Raw genomic sequence first — 15,476 nt, 5'->3', positions numbered from 1 at the left:
ATATTCCCCCCACCCCAACAACTTCAAAACATTTCTTACTTGACTTCCAGGACTCAACTTTCCTCACTGGCTATTGTGTCTTAGTTATATTCTCCTCCTATTTTGACTTTTAAACACTCAAGTGCCCAAATGCTTTGTTTTCAACCCTTATTCTCTATACCATTTTAAGATAGAAACTAAATAAATATGAGAGTTATAAGACAAAATTTAAATTTTATAAACCTTGACAATATAAGAATAGTACAATAATTATCTGATATCAGGAGATGGAAAAGGGAAGTGGAGAGTCAAATATCAACTTGTTAATGTTTTTCATATGCCATAAATTTAATGTTAGAGGTCTTTTAGGAAATAAAAACTCTTATGATGCATATATACACATATATTCTAACATCTGGCATCAGTTTCTTTTTCTTCTGTATAAATGAATTTAAACACAATGCTTTTTATAAACAAAGGCATGTAAGAAGTCTGTTGTGTTTAGATGTGAGGTGTTCCCCAAAAATTCATGTGCAAGATAAATGCAAGAAGGCTTAAAGAAATGACCAAGTCATGAGAGCCTTAATTCAATCAGTGAATTAGTGCCCTCATGGGATTAACTCAGTGGTAAATGAAGATGGGTGAGGCTGAAGGAGGTGGGTCATCGGGGACAGGCCTTTGGGGTATATATTTTGTAGTATTTGTCAAGGAGTCTTTCTGCTTTCTGATCATCATGTAAGCTGCTTCCCTCCAAGATGTTCAGCCTCACCTTGAGCCCTGAGAAACGGAGCCAGCTGTCTATGGACTGAGAACTTTGAAACTGAAAGCCCCTGTTAAGGTCTGTAAACAAGTCAGATTGGCACCTGTTATTTTGCCAGAGAAATGTTAGAGTCTGTAAACAAGTCTGGATGGCGCCTGGCAAAATGCCAGAGGGAGTGGTTTGTGAAGTAACAAAAGTGAGCCATTAAGTGTGGAGATTCCTTATTGGTTGACTGCTGTATCTATTTTATGCTAATTAGATAAGCTGTGTAAAATGTATAAATACCGCTCTTATTCTACAATAAAGGGCTTCCACTCCTGCTGTATCAACTACACAAGTTATTCGTCACCCCCCCCCCACCCCCCGTTATTTTGCTGCAGCCGGACTGCGGCAAGCCCCCAAATAAACTTTTCCTCCTCTAAAATTGTTCTTGACAGGGTTTTTAGTCACAGCCGAAAAAAAGCTGACTAAAACAGAGTCAATCACAACAGAAACATTCCAACTATTTTAAGCAGAAGAGAATAAGGACAAAGAATTAGGTAAGCCCTTGTCTGAGTCTGTATTTTCAAGAACAACTGCTAGAACATGACCAAACTGGCTAATGTCCAAAGATAGTCCTGGAAACTTATTTCATTAGCTGTTGCTGTAGTCTGGATCATCTTGATTGTTAAAGACCTGGTTCCCAAGTGGGCATTATTGGGAAAGGTGGAACTACTGAGTGTTGGGGCTTTATGGGAGGTTCTTAGGTTACTGGCAGAGTGCCCCTGAAAGAGACTTTGGGACTCTGGCCCCTTCCTCTTCTTGGCACTCTGCTTGTGATATAAGTGGTTGGTTCTGTTTCTTGCTCCTGCCATGATGTATGTCCTGCCTTGTCACAGGCCCAAAGTAACAGGACTAACCAATCATGGACAGCAACCTCCAAAACTGTGAGCCAAAATGAATATTTTCTCCTTATAAATTGACGTTTTTAAGCTCTCTTAACTTTATAGGAAAATGCATATCAAATATAACTCCAAAACAGATGTCAAGTTAGTCTATTTCTATGTCCACCATTACTACTTAGTCAAAGCCACCTAGTCCATCTCTCATCTGAATTGCTGTTAGCCTCTAATCTCCCTAACTTTCACTCTTATCTCAGGAATAGTTTCTTACTGTTCTATGCATAAACCCCAAACAGTATGCAAAATTCTACAGGATATTTCTTCTTTTTCCTACCATTCTGATTAACCTCTAACCCTACCTCCCACTGACCATTATATGCTCTAATGCAAAAGAAATATATGCACATTTTCTTCATTTCTTTGTTCAAACACATTTCCTGACCAATCTATTTAAAACAGCATCAACTGTGTTAACTCCTGTCTTTATCCTGCTCAATATAGATACCAGGTAATTGAAATCACAAGACACCACTAACATCTTCACCAGAATTACTAAAAATTAAAAGACTAACCAAAACGATCTTTAAAAGGGAGAACTAAATTGAAGAACTTACCCTATCTGACTGGAACACAAACTGCAAAGCTAGAAAATGTGGAATTGGCATAAAAGCTGAGACTGATGAATGAAACAAAAATATAAAAGCCCAGAAACAGCCTCATCTTATATCATCATTTGGTTTTCTATACAGGAACCAAAGCAATTTAATGGAGAAAGAAACATCTTTTCAACATGTGATGACTGTCTGAGAAACTATATCAGGAAAAATAGATTAATTTCAATCTATACCTCGCACTGTATATGAAAATTAGTTCAAGATGAAATCAGAAGCCTAAGCTTAAAAAAAAAAAAAAAAAGCTTTTAGAGGAAAGCAAGGACAAATATCTTTGTGACCTAAGGGTAGGCAGAAGTTTCTTAGGCAAGTTACAGAGTACACAAAACATAAAAGAGTAAAAATTATATATCAGACTTCATTAAAATTAGAAACACCTGTTCATCAAAAATTATTATGAAACCTAAGATGCAAATTACAGGCTTGAAGAGAATATTTGACAAAGCACAGGTATCTAGAATATATAAAGAAATGCCACAACTCAGTAATTAAAAGACAACCTAAGTTTTAGAAACAAAAAATGATCTGAAATGATACCTCACAAAAAATAAGGTATACAAATGGCTCATAAATACATTTTGAAAAAGTGCTCATTTTTTCATTAAAGAAATGCAAATTAAAACTACAATGAGACACCAGTATACACACATGAAGATGACTAAAATTTTAAAGACCTGACAACATCAAATGTTGACAAGCACAGGGTATAATTAAATCTCTTATAAATTGTCAATGTAAATGTAAAGTGATATCCATTTTGGGAAGCAGTTTGGTAACTTTCTAAAAAGTCAAACATACACCCATCACATAATCCCATCATCATATTTCTGGGTATCATCTAAGAGAAACAAAAGCACATATTCAGATAAAGACTTGTATACTAATATTCATCCAAATTTCCATTTGTGATAACTAAATACTGGAAATAAGTCAAATGTCTATCATAAACAAGTAAATGAATGAATTGTAGAAAGATGAAATATTATTTCTCAGTGCAAAGGAATTAATTATTGATCATATAACATAGAGACAATAGTTTGGGTATGTCCCCAGGAATCCACATGTTAGAAACTTTAAAACCTAAAGTCATGTTAGTAGTATTTGGAAGTGGGGCCTTTGGAAGATAATTAGGATTAACAGGGTTATTTAAAAAAAAAAAAAAAAAAAAAAAAAAAAAGAGAGAGAGAGAAAAGAAAAAGAAAAAAGAAAAAAAAAAGACTAATTCAGACTAGTTAAAATTGACTAGAAATCTTAAGTTATGTGGTATAAAAGAAGCTAGACAAATACACAAACTGTATGATTCCATTTATATAAAACTTAGAAAATGAATACATCTACAGTGACAGCAGGTACATCAGGGGTTGACAGGGTGAGAGAAATTACAAATGGGTATGAGGAAAATTTTTGGAGTAAGGGTATGTTTGCTATCTTGTTTGTAGTGATGTTTTCTTGAGTCCATACATGTTAAAATTTACCACAATGTGAGTTTTATGCAGTTTATCATACATGACTTCTATCTCAATTAAAATAGTGATTACAGAAAATGAGAACTAATGAAGTACTTTAATGCTTATGACTTAAAATCCATATTTAAGTATGCTGTAATTTCAGTATACATCAAATTTATTCTTTCTTAGTGTTTATATTTATTTGAAGAATAGGATAATTATAATAGATTAATGATTTAATGCCTACTAAAAATCTGAAATATTTATTATTTTCTGAAACTGCTTCCACACAGATATTATATTTAAGAACATGGATACATTAGTGATAATATCAGAGGTAAATATCAGTTAATTTCATAAGAGTTCAACACATAAAACAATTTTTATATAAGACACGTGTTTGATTTCTAATTAGATAGTATACCAATGATTTTTGATGAATGTTGGTCAGATTTATAACTTTAAAAATCCTAGATTTTTACATTTCTATTACAAAATACTCCCCCAACCCCACACCCTCCGTTAGACTGTATTTTCTAAAACTCAGATATGTTACTGAAGAAAAAAATGAAAAGAAGAAATTCTTTCCCAAAGTGTTCTGGGCTGTTTTTACCTTAACTCTTACAAAACACCGTAAGACAGGGCTTTTTAAATAACAATGTATTCTACCATCAATGTTCTAACAAACGAGAACATACAAAATTATTTAAAGTAACTAATATCTATTACCTGGCCACATCCAGGGGCAGTGCATAGAAAGGGTTTGTCATCACTCATATTCCACAGGTCCTTGTATTGCCTATAATAGAACATAAGATGGTCACACATCTATACTATGTACATATTTTTAAATAAGGAATAGTTTAAAATATAAATCTCAAAATTTGACTTCTACTAAACTTAACTTTTTTCTATTTGTGAAATAAAACACTTTTACCGACATTTTAACTCAATTTTCCATTTATTATGAATGTAGAGAAAAACATTGTAACATGAAGATGTTATACTATAGAAAAAAAGGTGAGGAACAATGGCTATCAGATTCTTTCCTGCTCAACAGTGTAAAAGTACTTATGGTGAAATGAATGAAGTTCATTCATTCAAAAAAAATTAAAATGAGCAACTACTATGAAGTCTTTTAAGGATCACACTGCATAGTAGTAGAACAGTGGAAGAATTTCTATCTTCAGGGTTAGGGATACAGTTCAGTGGTAGAATGTTTGCCTAGTTTCTATGAGGCCCTGGGTTCAATACCCAGCACCATAAAAAAGGAAAAAAAAAATATGTCTTCCAACCTAAATTCTCAATGAATATTCATTTATTGGCAAAATGGGTCTATATAAATAGCTCACCAAAACATCACTTTGTCTAAAAAAATATCCTTAAACCCTACACTTCATTTGGGGGATTGAACCCAGGTGTGCTTAACCACTGAACTACATCCCTAACCCTTTTTTAAAATTTTGAGACAGGTCCTGCCAATTTGCTAAGGCTGGCTTTGAACTTATGAACTTCTGCCTAGCCTCCTGAATTGCTGCAACTACAGGTGTGTACCACCATGTCCAGCTGTTAAATCCCTTCTTAAAATTATTTACTTTTCATGTTTGCAAAGTGCTAGGGAATACTCTCAGAGCGGGTGAAGATATCCTAGGTTCAAGAGATCTCTCCTCCCAGTAAAGAAGATGGTAAGTCCATGGGAACTGGTTTCAAGACATCTTGCAGAAAAAAAAAATACACAGGTGCCTAAGACCCTCATATAAAATGGCATATTTGTATGTAACCTAAGCACAACCTCCTGTATACTTTAAATCCTTCTTAGATTACTCATAATACCTAATACAATGTAAGTACTATGTAAATAATATTTAGGGAATGATGACAAGTAAAGTTCTGTACATGCACAGACACAATTTTTTTTTCAAATACTTTGGTTCCTGGTTGGTTGAATCAGAGAGTGTAGAAGGCTGTCTGTATTAATATAACAAAAATCTTTGTTTCTAACTCTGATCTCTTTCTAAATCCGAATTTTCCAATTCTTTGTTAGTGGTAGATCTAGAATCAAAATCTAATCTTGATTTACAGTTCCAAGCCCCTGCTACAATTTCAAGCTCTTTCTTCCTAATGTATCAAAATTTTTGTCAAAGGTTTAATAGTCCTAAGGACATTCATGATGGTTCTCAGTAGTTACTATTTAATGTTTTAAGCATCCACACAACCCATCACTGCAAATTTAAAGGGTTTCCAGGTGGTCATAATTAACATTTCATATAAAATTTGTGAAATGAATGAATTACTGATTGCTTTATCCACTATAATTTTTAAATAGCCTATGGACAATTTGATACTGCACTTGTGCAAAGATGTCACTTAGTGAAACACTGATTAAGATTTCTGGTTTCTAGTTCAACATATACAGAGCTTGGAAATCATCACTTCTGCCCTCATAATAATGAAATGCTATGTAAATTAACTGAAAAACAAAAAAGTTGAACAAACAGAAAATCATCAACTTTTATATCCATCAGAAAATTGAGAGTAAAGTGTTGCCCTGAAAAGTGGAGTCAGAGAATAATCACTGATTACCAGGAGCCTGCTGCAAGAGCCAGTACTGGTAAGAATACATAAATTATAATGGACCAATTGCCAAAAACTGGGCTTAGACTAGCTTGAGAAGTAAAACTCCTGAAACCCAGTCATGAGTGGTGGTGGTGGCACAATTTCCTGAATTGTACCTACTGGAGCCCCATTAGAATATCAGGGTAAAGATTTGGAGGGGAAAAAAAAAAGTAGCAAGAGTAGGGGAAAGCAACTATTTTGAAATATGCCTAGAGTACTTGGTTCTTTTAAACAAAGCACCATTCTCAGAGGAAACTTAACTGATCTGAGGACAGGAAATATTCAACTCTAGCCCCCTGCACTCTTTAAATCATCTACTGGGAGAGGATAAAGCTGAGAACTTGTGAAGGTCACAGCCTATGGGTGCAGGTTCACTAAAGACTATTGATAAGATCAATTGAGCAAATCAATGGAAGGATTTTAGAATGTTTTCACTCTTCTCATATTTTACTACCACCATCAAACAAGCTCTTGCACAACAGTGTATCACAGCTGCCGGCACGCCAGTAATCCCAGTGGCTTGGTAGGCTGAGGCAGGAGGACTGCAAGTTCAAAGCCAGCCTCAGCAATTTAGCAAGGTGCCAAGCAACTCAGGGAGATCCTGTCTCTAAATAAAATACAAAATAGGGATGAAGATATGGCTCAGTGGTTGACTGCCCTGAGTTCAATCCCTGGTACCAAAAACAAAAACAAACAAACAGAAAAACCCTCACAACAAACAAAAAAACAACAATAGTGGGACACAGCTGAAAGATCTACAAAGCTCAGACCTTATTTTAGCAGGAGTCTCTAAGGAAACCAAAAGACAACAGGGGAAATAAAAGCAAGGATACCAGAAAATATTTTAGATTTGGACGCCTAGAGCCACAACAAATAATAAACACAGCCCAACTCATACCCAGATAAATACAAACCTTACCCAAAGGCTTATTAACCTCAATTCCTGTAAAACCAACCCTAAAACACACAACATAATTTAATAATTATGATTTATAAATTCTCAAAGTAGGGATATATAAATCCTCATGAAGTAGGGATGGTACAGCAACTCTTATTATTTTGCCTCAGTACTAAAAATACATTCCCTTTAGTAATAAAAAGTTTACAGCTGCACAAAATCTTGAAGGACCAAACCGAGTACTGTATCAATAATTACAACTTCAAATAGTAAAAATTTCAATACAAAACAACTTCAACAGGGTAATACTATTCATCTAATATACTGCCTTCTTCTGACAGTTGTATAACTGCAAATTCCTAACAAATTCTTAAAAATAAATCTAATGAAAAAATGACCTGTACTCTAAAACAATAAAAAAAAAAACCCAAACTAAAAAAATATTTCACAAGAAATTAAAGGTCTAAATAAATGGAGAATATAATATATTTACAGATGGAAGATTCGATGTTAGTTAGTTAATGACAATTCTACTCTAGTTAATCTATTAGAAATCAAGTATCTCAATCAAAATCTCAAGCTTATTGTGTGTGTGTAAACTGATCCTAAAATGTATAAGGAAACATAAAAGACTGCAAGACTGAAGAATAATCAAGCTAAAGTACTTACAATATCAGACATTATATTAAGATCCATTATAAAACTACAATGAGATACTGTGATATCAATCCAATGATAAACACAAAGCAATAAAAAAGAATGGAGTCCAGAAATGGACTCATATATAAGGTCACCTGATTTATACAGGTTTTTAATTTGTTCTAGAAATCTCAAAACAGTATTTGACTCAATTGTGTAATATTCCCTTTACAACACCAGCTAATCAATCCTTTAGATCAATGTTCCCCAAAGCATTATAGAAAAAAGATCTGTATTCCACATAAATTTGGGAAATGCTGAAGTATGTGAGGTTCATCTTTGGGGTACTGTTCAGAGCCTTTAATGCTATGTCAACTAAGCACCCATAAGGAAAACTATGACCCTTAACTCCTATTTCACATCAAACCAAAAAAGTCACCAGCAGATCAATGATCCAAATGTGATAAGTACAGCAAAAGATTCTGGAAAGAAAACCAGGAAACAATCTTCACAATTTTGTAATATACAAAGTTTCCTTAACAGAATCAAAAAGGAAAAGACTTGATTAATGGATTTTACTCTATGTGATATATTTTATTCTATTTTCATTGTACTTCAGCAAAATGTAATCAAAGACACACACACACACACACACACACACACACACACACACACCACACTAGTTTATCTAACCAAACACTAAGAAATAAGACAAAAATTAAGTAGGTAAATTCATCTGGATACAGTATGCTTCGGGAAACCTTACAGAAGCTTTTAGAGTTGAGAAGGACACATACTACAGAGAATATGAAAAAAATCAATAGAATTTTTTTCTAAAAATGAATGAACCTTACAGAACTCAAAGCAAAGAGAGAATAGAATAGTCAAAGAAAGTTTGGTACACAGCAAAATACCAATAAAGACAAGCAAATCATGCAATCCAGTGTCTGAAACAGGTAAGAAAAGGGGGGGAAAAATCAGCATTTATTCTGCTATTTTTGCTTAAATTTGTATTTCAGATAACCAAATAGTTGATGAAAATAAATTTCCTCACAAAAAAATTTATTTTAGTAAGTGCAGAAAGAATGAAATAATTAGAAAATCACTTTAACCCCAGTGAAATGAATCAGAGTAACTATCATCAATGTGTGATTTTTAAAACTATTAAGGTAAGTGAAACTTTATAATGGTTGGATTAGGCATATGACATGAATCAATCGTAATCAACAACACTAAAATTGGATCAAATACACATTAAGTACCTCCTAATATGACCTAACAGGAAGCAATGATAAAGTATCCTTGAAGGGGTTGAAGGTGGTATCAAACCTGAAACTAATCAAGCCTCCATAGCTCCAACTACAAGGAAATACAGGAAAAACCAAGAAGCTATCAGCCAAAGTCAATACATGGGAAAATCTAGAGGACAAATTACCTGGTCTCTTCAATAAATGTATGTCATGGGGTAAAAAAAGGAGTACATCAAATTAAACAAATATTATGACAAGAAGTAATATATTACAAGAGGTAATAAAAATACATTCTTGGATCCTGATTCAAGAACAACAACTACAAAGAGAGATATTTTTGAGTCAAAGATTATTTTCTGACTTTAAAATTTCCACTTAAAGTGTTCAATTATTCCTTCAATCAACTTGCAGCATAGCACCTGTACTTCTTTTCTTTTCTTTTTTCTTTTTTTGGTTCTAGGGGTTTAACCCAGGAGTGCTTTACCACTGAGCTACATGCCCAGCCCATTTCATTTTTAATTTTGAGACTGAGACTTGGCTAAAGTGCTTAGGGCCCAAGTTGCTGAGGTTGATCTCTAATCTTTTTTCCTTCTTCTTATAAAAAAAAAAAAAAAAAAAAAAAAAGTTTTATTGATTTGCTAGTGAAAAAGAAACACTGGGGACTCCTGTCCTAGAGGCTGAGATTCTGCCCATCATGGGGAACAGGGTTTGTTTTTTGTTGTTGTTGTTGTTGTTGTTTTAAAGCGGTAATTCAAAGGCTACATGCCATACGCTCTCAGTTGGAGTTGTGATTTACTTGTTAATGTGGGAGACAGTCATTTCTGAGATATGTGATCTCTGGTACCAGCCCCATTGTCTGGACTACTTTGTTCCTATGGTGTACTCAAGGACAGATAAATCTGCCTAAAATGGGAAAGAAAGGTAGTCCTGTTTTCCCTGAGTTTAGAGAGGAGCAGGGAGAGAGACAGAGAAAGAAACACGTCCATTTTCAAAATAAGTTGCAGGTGGTAGAGCAGCAAGGGTTATATTCAAAGTATAAAGTGGACCACTAATACATTTCCCCACTGTTAATTTCTAAATTTTATTGCTTCACCCTAGAAAGGGTGAAGACCACTCCAAGTTGCTTCTTGCTGAAAGAGGGTAAAACTGGGGAAGTAACCCAAGGTCCTTGTTCTCTATCAGGTAGGGCATGGACAGTTAGGGGTACTCAGCATCAGAGTAGTCCACAGGTCCACAGTGGCAGGTGGCAGGTATCTGGACAAGGCATACATAAGGCAAGGAGCATGCTAACACAACAAAAAAACAAGACATCAAAGCATTACCTTTTTTGTAAACAATTAGCAGAAAAAGCAATTTGTATTTAAGCTAATCTCTAAAAACCATGAAGACAGTAGCTCATAATCATATCAGTTTAAAAAAGAGTTTATCAATGTGGGAGATATGAAAGATTTGTAGGTCTATGAGATTAGATTGCAAAAGGGATTCACTTGATGCTTTGACTGTATCACCCTTGTCGCTTTAAAACTTAACATTTTCCCCCCAATCTTCTTCTCCCCGACCTCCTCCCTGGTCTTCTTTTCACTTTCTCCTTATTTATTTTCCCTAACCTTCTCTTCCCTGATTTTCTCCGTCCTGATCCCTCCTCCCTAATCATATTTTCTCTGAACCACCTCTTTCAAAAAACCCTGTTCCCCATGATGGGCAGAATCACAGCCTTTGGGACAGGAGTCCCCTGTGTTTCTCCTTTGCTAGCAAAGCAATAAGCCTCCCCCCACCCCTTTTTCTCAAGACTGTATCCTCATTATTGGATTGGCATTGGGGACAAGGATGGAGCTTTTAGCAACAAAATCAGGCTCAAATTAACTCAGGACAAACTGTGACTCTAGAGTCTTGTGTGATCATTATTATTAGGCACTCCTACACAAGAACTCTTCCTTTTTGGCCTCCAGGTTTAGTTACTTTTCATAGGTCTGACACAAGTTAGCCTTAAGTTATGTTAAACAACAACAACAACATTGTTTTTCCTTTTAAATGTCCACATAGGACTGTGCTTGCTATACTTTCCTGCAGGTGTTTAAGACTAAGCTGGTCAGAACTAACCTTATTCCTTTCAACTCTTAACTGTCAGCTAAAAAGGAAACAATCAATAAAGAGAAGAGAGACCCTAAAGAATGGGAGAAAATCTTTGCCACCTGCACCTCAGACAGAGCATTAATCTCAAGAATACATAAAGAATTCAAAAAAACTTAACACCAAAAAAAAAAAACAAAAACAAATAAGCCAATCAATAATTTTCTTCTGTGAACAGACACTTCACAGAAGAAGAACTAGCCTACAAATATATGAAAAAATATACAACATCTCTAACAATTAGAGAAATGGAAATTAAAACCACACTGAGATTTCATCCCACTCCAGTCAGAATGGCAATGATTAAGAATACAAATAACAATAAATGTTGGCGAGGATGTGGTGGAAAAAGGTATGCTCATATATTGCTGGTGGGACTGCAAATTGGTGCAACCACTCTGGAAAGCAGTATGGAGATTCCTCAGAAAACTTGGAATGAATGGAACCACCATTTGACCTAGTTATTCCACTCCTCAGTTTATACCCAAAGGACTTAAAATCAGCATACTATAGTGACTTGGCCATATCAATGTTTATAGCAGCTGAATTCACAATAGCTCAGCTATGGAACCAACCTAGGTGCCCTTCAACAAATGGACAAAGAAAATATGGTATATATACACATGGAATATTACTCAGTTATAAAAAAAATGAAATTATGGCATTTGTGTATAAATGGATGAAACTGAAGACTATCATGCTAAGTGAAATAATCCAATCCCAAAAACCAAAGGCCAAATGTTCTCTCTGATATGTGGATGCTAACTCACAATAAATGGGTTGGGGAAAGAACAGAAGTTCAATGGTTTAGGCAAAGGGAAATAAAGGGAAGGGAGGGGAAATGGGGATAGGAGAGACAGTAGAATGAATCAGACATAACTTTCCTATATTTTTTTTAATTTTTTTTTTTTTTTTTAGTTGTAGCTGGACACAATACCTTTATTTTATTTACTTATATGTGGTACTGAGGATTGAACCCAGGACCTCACACATGCCAGGCGAGTGCTCTATGGCTGAGCCACGACCCCAGCCCTCCTGTACTCTTATATGAATATGTGACCAATGTAATTCCATATCATGTACAACCACAAAAAAAGGGAAGCTATACTCCTTGTATGTATGTCAAAATATATTGTACTGTCATGTATAATTTAAAAGGACAAATTTTTTAAAAAAAGAGTCCGCTGAGATTCTTTCACAGATCACTCATTAGGGATGTGTGCAAAACTTTTTGGCTCCTTTAGATTTCCTCTACCAGTATTGCCATCTGCCAGGATGGGTTAGAGTCTTGCTGACCATACGTGGCTTCCCTTGGAAGCATAAGGGACATATTCCTCTCCAACAACCCTCCTCTTGGAGAATGTATGTACATTGGTTGGTTTCCTGTTCTATAGGGTACTCTCCATCTCCCTGATCAGAAGATCGGGTGACTCACTAAAGTGCAGGGCCCAGAGTAGGGTCCTGCTGTTCTATGGGTCCTGCCTGACCTTAGAGCACAAGGGCAAAAATGTTGGCTGATTTTTCCTTGGCCCTTTTACTTCCTTGACTTTGATCTCCAAGTTTTGGGTTTTAAACACCCAACAGGTCTGTTTCACCAGTCTTAAAGTAGGAGTAACAAGTTACAACTTCAATATCTATAATTTTACAGTTGCCCCTTTCATTTAATTGGTATTAGTGCTAGTACTGGAAGTAAGCATTGTATACTATCTGTCCTATAGATAATGGTTTATTATCTCAAACTTAAGTTGTTTTATTAGAAGCAGTACCTCTGCAAAACACTAACAGGCGATAGTTCTAAAGTTTACAAGGAAAATACAAAATGAAATTAACAGAGCAAAAACATATTCAGTTTGTGTAACAGCTATGAACCAAGAAAAATATTTTTATAATCTTAAGTCTTTACTTAGTTATGTATTACATTGCCTATTTGAGGACACAGCAATCTTTACAACAAAAATCCATCTTTTGAACACAACTTTAAGTGAGCTCAAGTCAAGCCCATTTTGGAGCCATTCTAACATGGAGTGAGGTGGGAGGCAGAGCCTTATCTCAGGGAAGGCAGGCTCTTGACAAATAACACAATACAACATTACATCTGAAACATGAATCAAACAAAGGCTAAGAGAACTTGTAACTTAAAATCTGTGGAAAAAGTAGCAAATGCTTCTATTTTACAATGTCCCCTTTAAACAGATCAGGCTCTCCTTATTACTTTCCAAAAATATATTTACATTCTTATTTCAGTGTGAAGAGTAACAGAGTATATATAACTTATTGACAACAGGTTATTTTATCCAGCTACGAAACATCAAATGACATAAATACCAATCAAATTTGTTATTTATGTACAATAAATAACAAATTTGGTTGGTATTTATGTCATTTGTTATAGACTTTTTGTTATAGATAATTTTAGTACACAGAACACCAACTTAGTACTAAGTGTTCTCCCTAAGCTTTAACTTTTAAAATACAATTTAGAACCTATAGTGAACAGTAACAATAATCACAGATCTGCATGGGTTAGCAGTACTAGTAAAAAAATCAAAGAAGAGCCTTATATCTTTTATACATTTAGGAAACAGTGTTAATAATTAGAAATAGACTTAAGTCAAAGCAAACAGATATAAGACATCTTCAAATGACAGTGTGGCCCTTCTCTGTCAGATAAAATGTATAGAGAGCACTTATTGGTTACTTTGCCAGTAAACCTCGATAAACTTTCATTTCGTAATGACATGGCTCGATAGATATAGTTCTCAGATGAATGCTTATATCTAGTCACATATATTTAGACTGTAAATTATATTGTTATAAATAGTTCTTTACCTAACCAGTTACAAAGTTAATCATTTAAAAGACTTTAAAACAGGTACAAGGGCTGGGGCTGGGGCTCAGCAGCATCCCACTTGGCTGGCACTGTGAGGCACTGGGTTCTATTCTCAGCACCACATAAATAAAATATAAGACTATCAACAATTAAAAAAAAAAAAAAACAGGTACAAAACCTAATTCCTGCAAGACTTAGTTTCCCTAAGTAACAAAACCTAATGGATAGAGGAAATTATCTTGATAGATAAGACCAATGTTTCAGATTTTGCTTAATATCAGTACATTAAAGTTCAAATAACTTTGTGCTAATTATAGCCAATTTAATAACAAACACAAACTTTTTGAGACTTTCTACAAAACTTCTACAACTTACTTAAACATTCACAATTTGCTTACAGCCTTAGTTTTGTCCTCTTTTCCATCTTGGACTTAAGCACAAGACTATTACTTTACCAGACAAATACTTTCTCATCCAGAAGTATTTCTTTTACCTTCTAATTTTTTGTACTAAAATATACTTCCATAATAATTATTTCCTATTAACTTTCTTATCTTTTCTAGTTTTGGACCCTTTAAATTCATATTCTGAAACAACCCTTATGAATGTTATCTGATTTTAATTTACACAACAAATTTTATTAGGAGGGGTTTAGACAATCCAGCATATACAAAAACCGTGCCTTCATCTTTTTTTCCCCAGGTTGCATTCACAGGGTTGGAGCACAGGGTATTTCTGAGCCTGACCTGTCTCTCTTATCATTATCACAATGCCATCAACTTTAAGTGAGTTCCCCACTGTCAATTATACCCAGAGGATCCTTTGGGTCCTTTTCTTATACTAGGCATATTTATATACAATGGAGAATGCTCTTTCCATCCTTTTCTTTAGGTTTTCTTGAAGATGCCTTTGCAGAGGCTGCCTACAAAACACAGGCTGGCCTTAGTTTCTGTCTTTTTCTTTTCTGGGCGCAGTTATTTATTCTGCCAGTCTCCCCAGGCATTGGGTTTGATGGGATTCTGTTATAAACAAGAACTGCTTTGCCCCAGTGATGGATATCCCTTGGCCAAATGGGTTGTCCTGTCAGATCTTAAAAGGGGTGACTATTCCTGTCCCCAGATTATAAACTAACAGTGCTAAAACCCACTGCCACATTCTTTATGGCCAGGAACTTCCACCCCACCGTGGGGCAAAAGGGGCTGGAAGGCAGGGTAGAGGCCAGATTCTCTTTGGGCATTTTTCCAGAGCCCAGGCAGTTTTTCTGGGATTCCCCTCCACCCCCAAGTTTAGGGCTAGTGTCCTTGACCCACAGTGAGATCATCTGTGGCTGCCTGGGGCCAGGCTGAGAAGCTGTGCTGGGAGTGCCAGCACTGG

General features: G+C 35.2%; 1 protein-coding gene across 1 annotated transcript in view; it reads right to left on the bottom strand.

The window, feature by feature from the left end:
* Window positions 1–15,476, bottom strand: part of Atf2 (activating transcription factor 2) — a 96,835-nt gene that overhangs the window by 51,754 nt on the left and 29,605 nt on the right. The window contains 1 exon segment of the mRNA XM_076866549.2: window positions 4,469–4,538. Within this exon segment, the coding sequence (XP_076722664.1) occupies window positions 4,469–4,538 (70 nt within the window).

Source organism: Callospermophilus lateralis, chromosome 9 (genome assembly GCF_048772815.1).
Source record: "Callospermophilus lateralis isolate mCalLat2 chromosome 9, mCalLat2.hap1, whole genome shotgun sequence".
NCBI lineage: Eukaryota > Metazoa > Chordata > Mammalia > Rodentia > Sciuridae > Callospermophilus > Callospermophilus lateralis.
The sequence above is the reverse complement of the archived record's forward strand: the minus strand, read 5'-3'. Positions and strand labels throughout refer to the sequence as shown.